The sequence below is a fragment of the Macaca thibetana genome, chromosome 4 (genome assembly GCF_024542745.1).
Source record: "Macaca thibetana thibetana isolate TM-01 chromosome 4, ASM2454274v1, whole genome shotgun sequence".
Classification (NCBI taxonomy): Eukaryota; Metazoa; Chordata; class Mammalia; order Primates; family Cercopithecidae; genus Macaca; species Macaca thibetana.
In genome coordinates, this window is record NC_065581.1 from 25,712,022 (window position 1) to 25,721,945 (window position 9,924).

Consider the following 9,924-nt stretch of genomic DNA (forward strand, 5'->3'; position numbering starts at 1 on the left):
CGTGGTGGCACGTGCCTGTAATTTCAGCTACTCAGGAGGCTGAGGCAGGAGAATCATTTGAACCCAGGAGACAAGGTTGCAGTGAGGGGGATGTTGTGCCACTGCACTCCAGCTCCGTCTCAAAAAAAAAAAAAAGAAAAAAAAATCCCCCCCAAACAATGAAAGATGGTATATTTAACTAAATTATGGTACAAACACTTTAGTATAGTCACAGTTAAGGTGGGCTTTACAGTCAGACTATCTGGGTTGAAATGCTGGCACCAGTGCTAGCTCTGTGGCTCCTGTCAGGCCTCTGAGCCCAGGCCAAGCCATCGCATCCTCTGTGACTTGCATGTATATGCCTAGATGGCCTGAAGTAACTGAAGAATCACAAAAGAAGTGAAAATGCCCTGGCCCGCCTTGACTGATGACATTTCACCACAAAAGAAGTGAAAATGGCGGGTCCTTGCCTTAAGCGATGACATTATCTTGTGCCTGGCTCATCCTGGCTCAAAATGCTCCCCCACTGAGCACCTTGTGACCCCCACTCCTGCCCGCCAGAGAATAACCCCCCTTTGACTGTAATTTTCCTTTACCTACCCAAATCCTATAAAACGGCCCCACCCTTATCTCCCTTCGCTGACTCTCTTTTTGGACTCAGCCTGCCTGGACACAGGTAATTAAAAAGCTTTATTGTTCACACAAAGCCTGTTTGGTGGTCTCTTCACACGGACGCCCATGACAGCTCCAAAGAAGTTTAATCTCTTCATTGGTAAAGTGGGTATAATAGTAGTACCTAGCTATAGGATTGTTTTGAGGATTAAACAAGATTAAGTGCATAACACATTTAGAAAAAATGTGTGGTACAAAGTAAGTGCTCAGTATATGTCTTGATGCAGCTATCGAAACCGAGAATTAAAAAACAAGAATTATAAAATTACATAACCACTTAAAAATCTAATGCTATGATATATTTTAAAAAACATGATATTGAAAGAGAAAAATGTTCTCTCTAAGCATAAATATTGGAAGAAATACAAAAATAAGAATAAATATGTCAAAATGGGAAATGATTGATGACCTTTCCACTCTGAATTTTCTATTTTACTATTATCACTTAAATACTAAAACATAAGCAGCTGGAACCCAGAAAAAAGTGTTTTTATTTATGTATTCAACCAGTCATTAATTGGTGTCTTCTGTATTTTAGGCACTGCAATATTTGGCTAAACAATTAAAACATTCTCATAAAAAACTTTATAGTTTCATAAATATAAAAAGCTTTATATTTTAGTAGAAGAGACAGGCATAAACATTAACACCTTTAACTAGAATGTGCAACAGGGTCACCAGAGGGACATCTAAATGACTCTAAGATGGGGGGAAATGGTCAAGGAAAGTTTCACAAATGACGTAATGTGTAAGTGTATCCTTGAAGGACGCATAGAAACTAATTAAACGAAGAACAGCAAGAACATTCTAGAAAAGTTACACAACTCATAAAGACACAAGTGAATTAAAGCGCAATGGGTTCAAGGAACTGCCAGTAGATTAGTTACGACCACAGTGTGGTAAGAGCCTGGTGAGACAGCTAGGGGGAGCAGTTGAGAGACGTTAATCGGAGAAACGGCAAAGGGAGAAAAGACCTTAAGATTTGATGATGGCGGGTATACGGGTGGTGAGTGAGAATAAGGTACTTGGGCTCCAGGAGGACAGGATCTCATCTGATTTGTACAGCACTGTCTCTCCAATGCTGGAAATATCTATCAAAGAACCACTGCAGGAGAAAGAAAACACCGCATGCATGTAGATGTTTGCTTCAGCATTATTTATAATAGTAAAACGATTAGAACTGTGACTGGTACTTCGTAAGCTCTCAATATTTGTGGAACAAATCATAAATCTATGACTCTAAAGTTTAGGGAAGAGGCCGGGCGTGGTGGCTCACGCCTGTAATCCCAGCACTTCGGGAGGCCGAGGCGAGCGGATCACCCGAGGTCAGGGTTCGAGATCAGCCTGACCAACATATAGTGAAACCCTGTCTCTACTAAAAATACAAAAGCTGGGTGTAGTGGCACAAGCTTGTAGTCCCAGCTACTTGGGGAGCTGAGGCAGGGGAATCGCTTGAATCCAGGAGGCGGAAATTGCAGTGAGCCAAGATAGTGTGGCTGCAATCCAGCCTGGGCAACAGAGCGAACCTCCGTCTCTCAAAAAAAAAAAAAAAAAAAAAAAACTTTTTTTTTTTTTTTTTAAATAAATGAAGTTTAGGGTAGAGGACTCAGGTTTCTTTGGGACTCTTAAGCATATATATTACAATTAATAACATACATTTTAGAGACAGAGATAGAAACAGAGGCAAACTGGTAGACTAACACAGAGACAGACAGACACACAGTAAAAGGTTTATGGTTTTGCTATTAAACTCATGAATTATGCTTTAGTGTGTTTTTAACATTCCAATATGTGGTAGCGGTGATTACCTTTTTCCAAGACAGACATATTAAAATATATACTATAATTGTGAATGCATTCTTTGTCATACATTTCTGCTGTTCGTTTTCTTTTCTTTTTTTTTTTTTTTTGAGACACAGTCTCGTTCTGTTGCCCAGGCTGGAGTGCAGTGGCCGGATCTCAGCTCACTGCAAGTTCCGCCTCCCGGGTTCACGCCATTCTCCTGCCTCAGCCTCCCGAGTAGCTGGGACTACAGGCGCCCGCCACCTCGCCCGGCTAGTTTTTTTGTATTTTTTAGTAGAGACGGGGTTTCACCGTGTTAGCCAGGATGGTCTCGATCTCCTGACCTCGTGATCCGCCCGTCTCGGCCTCCCAAAGTGCTGGGATACGGAGTCTCGCTCTGTCGCCCAGGCTGGAGTGCAGTGGCCGGATCTCAGCTCACTGCAAGCTCCGCCTCCCGGGTTCACGCCATTCTCCCGCCTCAGCCTCCCGAGTAACTGGGACTACAGGCGCCCGTCACCTCGCCCGGCTAGTTTTTTGTATTTTTTAGTAGAGACGGGGTTTCACCATGTTAGCCAGGATGGTCTCGATCTCCTGACCTCGTGATCCACCCTTCTCGGCCTCCCAAAGTGCTGGGATTACAGGCTTGAGCCACCGCTGCTGTTCGTTTTCTATAAAGCTGTTTTTGGGTGTTAACGCAATGAGGAATAGGGTATCTACCTAGATAATTTTTCTGCTTTTAATTTGCAAATTATATTTTCATTAAGTATTATCTCTGCTATTAATTTTGCAAAACAATTTTTTTGGGGAACAGTTTTTTCTGGAATGTATTTTTGCCATTCCTTTACTTCTAAGTGTTCTGTGCCAATAAATTTTAGGTATTTTATAACCAAGGGATAGCTGTGTTTTACTCCTAGTCAAATACTGTCTTTTAAATGGCAAATTTAATTGGGTAACCTTCATTTTGATATTTGGACTCATTTCTTATATTTGACTTTGCATTCTAATTTGTCATGCCAGTCCTTTCTGATTTCCTGCTTTCCATTGGACTCATTTTTTTTTTTTTTTTTTTTTTGCTATTACCCCCTTCTTTCTAGTCTACATTAATTTTATTATTTTAGTGGTTACATTTAACATAAAATATAAACCTCACTTAAGAAAATATAACAATCAGTATGTCTGCCCTCCTTATAAACAATACAAGGACATCAACATGCTTTAATTTGTTTCAGCCCCGTTCATCTTCTGTAACTATTGTCTAGTGTTTTTGGTTCATTGTTTTTTCTTAATATTCTAGTAAGTATTTTTTTTTTTTTACAACTAGTATATTTATTTAGATTGATTTATACTTTTACCCCTTCCTTGGTAATATTATTGCTTATTGCATCTCAGTCTTTCTTCTGAGTTCAGTCTTTTTATTTCAGTACATTCTTTAGCATTAATTCTTCTAGTATGAATCTGTGAGTGGCAAAACTTTCCAGTCTTTGTCCAAAAATTATTTCAGCTTTACACACAAAACAGTTCATCTGAGCACATAATTTTAAATTGAGAGCTATTTTGCTTTAGAACTTTGAAGGTATTATTCTATCATTCCATGACTTCTGTGATTTCTGATGAGAAATTCATAATGTTGTAGTGGAGGAGGCAAAACTTTACTTCTGCCCTCAGGATATTTTGGCTGGGCTTGAGAATTAAATTGACATAAGAGATGTCAACAGCAGAAAAGCATATAAATTTATTGAATGCAAGTTTTACATGGCACAGAAGTAGGACAAAGACAAAGAATGGAATGCTTATATGAAGAATTTGACAAAGTGCAGTAAGCTGTGAAAATGTGACAAACAAAGGGGGTTGGGTTACAGTAATTAATTAGGTGGAGAAGTGACTCGAGAGATAAGGGTTGGTGTAACAAGGTTTATTTGTACAGATTTTCCTTGGCCTTAATTTTCTGTCCTTGATGAGAATGATACTTTCCTTCTGGTATAGGGAGGGCATCTTTCATCTCCTACTTTTAAGAAACAAAAGGAAGGTCAGAGTGTTTGTGCACCTGCTGTTTTTCAAGTGTCTTTAATTCCAAATAGTCAATATGTCAGAGTGACATATTTTGGAGTGGTGTGTTCTGAATTTCTTCAATATGATTTATCATAAAAAGTAAAAGGAGGCCGAGCACGGTGGCTCATGCCTGTAATCCCAGCACTTTGGGAGGCTGAGGCAGGCGGATCACCTGAGGTCAGGAGTTCAAGACCAGCCTGCCCAACATGGCAAAACCCTGTCTCTATTAAAAATACAAAAAAAAAAAAAAAAAAAAAAAAAAATTAGCTGGGTGTGGTGGCAGGCGCCTGTAATCCCACCTACTCAGGAGGCTGAGGCAGGAGAATTGCCTGAAGCACGGGGAGGGGGGCGGAGGTTGCAGTGAGCTGACATGGCACCATTGCACTCCAGCCTGGGTAATAAGAACAAAACTCCGTCCCCACCCCCCCGAAAAAAAAGTAAAAGGAAAAAAGTGGCATATATTTGTCTCCGTTGCTGCTAAAGTTTTACTGTTAATAGCCAATATTTATTTTTAATTAACAACTCTTAGTAATTTTGGAATTACACCAATCACATAAAAACCTGGCATTAGGCACGAAAAGTATCATATTAGTCTGATTATAAAAAATAAGTCAGCCAGGCATGGTTGCTCACACCTGTAATCCCAGCACTTTGGGAGGCCAAGGTGGGTGGTCAGGAGTTCGAGACCAGCCTGGCCAACATGGTGAAACCCCATCTCTGCTAAAAATACAAACATTAGCCAGACATGATGGTATATGTCTGTAATCCCAGCTACTTGGGAGAATGAGGTAGGAGAATCGCTTGAATCCGGGAGGCAGAGGTTGCAGTGAGCTGAGATCAGGCCACTGCACTCTGGGCAACAGAGGAAGTCTGTCGGGGGGGGGGGGGGGGGGGGGGGGGGGGGAAGAGTCAATATCACCATTTTTATTTATTATCACTTATAACTATTCGACAATGCATTTAGACAAGAAAGTCAACTATTTAAAACAATAGGACAAAATTATATGATTTTCCTGCCTACCTGGAAAACCACAAAGGAAAAAAGCTGGACAACAGAAATGACAGAATTTAATAAGGAAGGAAATACAAATCAGTATAAAAATCAAGAATGTTCTATTTGTAAAACATGGTCAATCAGAAAACATAATAAAGAAACCCTTCTAATATTTCCCCAAAATACACTAATAAAAAAGAATAGCTGGAGATAAATTCTATGAAACGTGTGAAAGTTCTGTAAGAAGAAATCAAGGCTGGGTGCGGTGGCTCACACCTGTAATCCCAGCACTTTGGGAGGCTGAGGTGGGCGGATCACCAGAGGTCAGGAGTTGGAGACCAGCCTGGCCAACATGGCAGAACCCCGGCTCTACTAAAAATACAAAAATTAGCTGGGCATGGTGGCAGGCGCCTGTAATCCCAGCTACTCAGGAGGCTGAGGTAGGAGATCACTTGAACCTGGAAGCTGGAGGTTGCAATGAGCTGAGATCGTGCCACTGCACTCCAGCCTGGGTGATAGAGAAGACTCTGGCTCCAAAAAAAGAGAAGAATCAGAAACTTCTATAAGTAAATTGTTTTGAAAAATCAAGGGGCATGTCTCCTTTAACATGTATTCACCATTTTTTATACATTTTATTCTATCTAAACATTTAATGTAATTTTAATAGGATTGCATTAGATATGGAAATAAAAGTATTATGTAGTGCATTTGGAATAAAAGAATATGAAAGTTCTCTCCTATAAAGTCAAGTCCCTCTTCTTCTGCCTTTCCATACTTTGCTTTGGCACGTCTGGAGAGTTAAGTGCCACTTCCTTGACAAAGTATATCTACATTAATTACTTGGAATTCATCTGTTTAGATTTATCTTATATCCTGATTTGAAGTTTCACATTTGCCATGTTCTAAATATTACCCAGTTTTATTCAACATATAGTTGCCATTTCTGTTTTCAAAGATCTTCAGTTTTTTCCTTCTCTAATTGCATCCCTTACTTATTATTTATGCAGGTTAATTCAAGGGATAACTGACTTTTGTGACTTGATTGTCCTTACTTGGCATGTTTTATTTTATAGAACTTTACCTGCTTCTATATATGCCTTATTATGTGTAGATATCAAGTGTTTAGCAGTTTTTTTTTTTGGTAACCAAATGAGGTTTTTTTTTTTTTTTTTTTTTTTTGAGGTAAGGGCAGCTGTTGAATATCGTACAGTAATTTTTAGTTATTTGGCAGCGTTACTGAATGGGTTTTGCTTTTCAATTTCTCTTGGTGTTACAGCACAAACAGCAAACACAGATCAACAAACTATTTTGCCTCTTTTTAGTAGTCAAAATTTTTGAAGCATATACTGTTCCGAAATTTCTAAACTTCAAGTTATGTTAGGCCTTCTAGTCCTATTCCTGCCTGAGTCTGACACTAGTATCTCACCATCACATATGGTGTAAGGCTTTTTTTTTTTTTTAACATATCTTACTTACATTTTAAGAAATAATTCTATTATTCTTTACAAAGTGCATGAAGCCACAGGTATCAAATATATATATGCTTACCCAAATTTTAAGATTAACTTATTTTACTTACACGTCACATTTGAGTATTTCGTGAGACTGCCATATTTGAAAGGAAATTCTTCTCTAAAATGTACTTTAAGCAACCAGCCAGACTAATGTCGCCTGGACTTGAACTCTAAGGTTATACCTCTTCTGTTTGTAATGCAATCTTCACTTCCATACGTAACCCTTAACATGACATACATAGTTTGAGATAGTCTCGCTCACGTCACGCAGACTGGAGTGCAGTGGAACGATCTTCGTTAACTGTAACTTTCACCTCTCAGGCTCAAACAACCCTCCCACCGCAGCCTCCCGTGTAGCTGGGACTACACGCCTGCACCACCAGACCCGGCTAATTTCTGTGAGATAGGGTCTCAATTATGTTAATGGTTAAGTCCCGGGCTTAAACGACCCTCCCGCTTCAACCTCGGGGCAAGTACTGACTGCTCACAAGCGTGAGCTACCTCGCCCAGTGACACGTATAATCAAAACTACCTCAGACTAATGGTTGATGCAACGGTCCTTGAAAATTCAATCCCCTTACATTCCCGAAATGCTCTTAAACGGGTGTTGCTTCTGACAGGTGCCAGCTAACATGGCTGCTTAACAGCACTTAACGTTCTGTAAGGCACAGCCTTTTCTGAGATGGTAAGTGGCTCTGAAAAGAGCCTTTTGTTTTGACACTTAAAAGTCACTATACCAACGACAGCCCGAAGTTACTTGCTTTGGGCTTTATGGTGGTGACTCTCAGTCTTCTTGGGCAGCAGCACTGCTTGAATGTTGGGCAGGACCCCGCCCTGTGCAATGGTCACGCCGCCTAAGAGCTTATTGAGTTCCTCGTCATTGCGGATGGCTAGCTGCAGGTGGCGGGGAATAATACGAGTTTTCTTGTTATCACGAGACGCATTGCCAGCCAATTCAAGAATTTCTGCTGTCAGATATTCTAACACCGCCGCCAAATACACTGGTGCGCCTGCCCCTATCCGCTCTGCATAGTTTCCCTTACGGAGTAAACGGTGAATTCGACCTACAGGAAACTGCAAGCCTGCTCTAGAGGAGCGAGACTTAGCCTTGGCGCGTGCTTTTCCTCCCTGCTTTCCTCGTCCAGACATTCCTACACAGAAGAATTACAGCAACACAAGAATCATTCCTAATGGCGCTACTGGGCCTATTTATAGTCTGACTGAGGTTGGAATTTTTGCTATCTGATTGGCTGATGGCCTTCTACCCAATCAGAAAGTCTGACTAGAATCACCTTATTTGCATTCACGCCACTTCGCATTGTCCAATCAGATTTTGGATGCCCAACACGGCATTTGAGGGCCGTGCCTATAAATACCGCACCTTTCGGCCAGCAGCGCTATTCGTTTACTTGGCGACGGTGGGAGTTGAGGTGTTACAGAGCTGTTTAACACTGAAGAGCTGTTTAACACTTAAAAGAGCTGTTAACACCTAAAAGAGCTGTTTAACACCTAAAAGAGCTGTCTAACACTGCAGAAGCGCTGTGGCAGTTATGCCGGAGTTATCGTCTAAAGGTGCTACGATTTCCAAGAAAGGCTTTAAGAAAGCAGTCGTTAAGACGCAGAAGAAGGAAGGCAAAAAACGCAAGAGAACCCGTAAGGAGAGCTATTCTATTTACATCTACAAGGTGCTGAAACAGGTCCATCCAGATACTGGAATCTCTTCCAAAGCCATGAGTATCATGAATTCCTTCGTCACTGATATCTTTGAGCGTATAGCGAGTGAGGCATCACGCTTGGCTCACTACAACAAACGCTCCACCATCTCCTCTAGAGAGATCCAGACGGCAGTGCGGTTACTACTGCCGGGAGAGCTGGCTAAACATGCTGTGTCTGAGGGCACCAAAGCTGTCACTAAGTACACCAGCTCCAAGTAAGCCGGCCAAGTAAACGTCTTTACAACCCAAAGGCTCTTTTCAGAGCCACGTAAACATACTGAAAGAGCTGTGAACTTACTGTATGTTTCTGTGTAAGGCTGTCTTCGTAAAGCCACTTAAAGATAATCAGCTGTGGGCTTAAGGTAGACGAACTAGTTCCAACAAGACCAGCCTGGCGGGGCACCGTTGTTAACGCCTGTGTAATCCCAGCACTTAAAAGGCGGACGCTGGCGGTTCACTCAGTTAGGAGATGGAGACCATCTTGGCCAACAAGCTGAGACTCCCATCTCCGCTAAAAATTCGGAAATCAGGTGGGCGTGGTATCGCTTACCGTAGTCCCAGCTTATTGGGAGGTGGAGGCAGGAGAATGGCTTAAACCTAGGAGCCGGAGGTTGCAGTGAGTCGAGGTTGTCACTGCACGCTAGCCTGGTGACAGCGAGACTCTCTCAAAAACGGTAGTTTGTATAAAAGCTACATCTTGATCGATATTGGTATGTTTAAGGTTAGCATTATGTATATGAAACTACAAAGTGCAGCCACGTAGACAATGTTACTTGCATTATGATCCCAAATTTTTATAGACCTCCCAAAAAGGCAGTAGTTGAGAGGAAGTTACGTTTTGTGCCACAGGTAAGTCAAGGTGTGGAAATCATTTTGGGAACTCTGGAGAACTCCCAAATCTGATTTGCAGGAGTGAAACAGATTTAAAGTGTCTTGTAATTTTCTTAAATTTATAATAGTTTCCTTAATTGTCGTGTTAACTGGTTGTTGACCTCCATCTGTAAGGGCTCTCAAGCATTAAACTGATTTCAGCCACCTTAAAAACGAATCAAATGTTACTTCTTGGAAACCTGGTTAGCTGGAATTCTCAATCTGTTTAACGCATGTTCGTTTAACCTTTTAATGAAATTTTGGATGTGTATATGTGCTTGCTTTAAAAAGTTAGTACCGGGCGGGCGCGGTGGCTCACGCCTGTAATCACGCACTTTGGGAGGCTGAG

The 9,924-nt window shown here is 41.2% G+C and overlaps 2 protein-coding genes across 2 annotated transcripts; one reads left to right on the plus strand and one right to left on the minus strand.

Moving 5' to 3' along the window:
* Positions 1-7,705: 7,705 nt before the first annotated feature.
* Positions 7,706-8,411, minus strand: LOC126952994 (histone H2A type 1-A). Its single transcript, XM_050788249.1, has one exon. It carries the CDS (start codon positions 8,137-8,139, stop codon positions 7,744-7,746), a length of 396 nt encoding a protein of 131 aa, XP_050644206.1. The 5' UTR covers positions 8,140-8,411; the 3' UTR covers positions 7,706-7,743.
* On the plus strand, positions 8,391-8,991 carry LOC126952996 (histone H2B type 1-A). The gene has a single exon (XM_050788251.1). It carries the CDS (start codon positions 8,541-8,543, stop codon positions 8,922-8,924), a length of 384 nt encoding a protein of 127 aa, XP_050644208.1. The 5' UTR covers positions 8,391-8,540; the 3' UTR covers positions 8,925-8,991.
* The last annotated feature ends 933 nt before the right edge of the window (positions 8,992-9,924 follow it).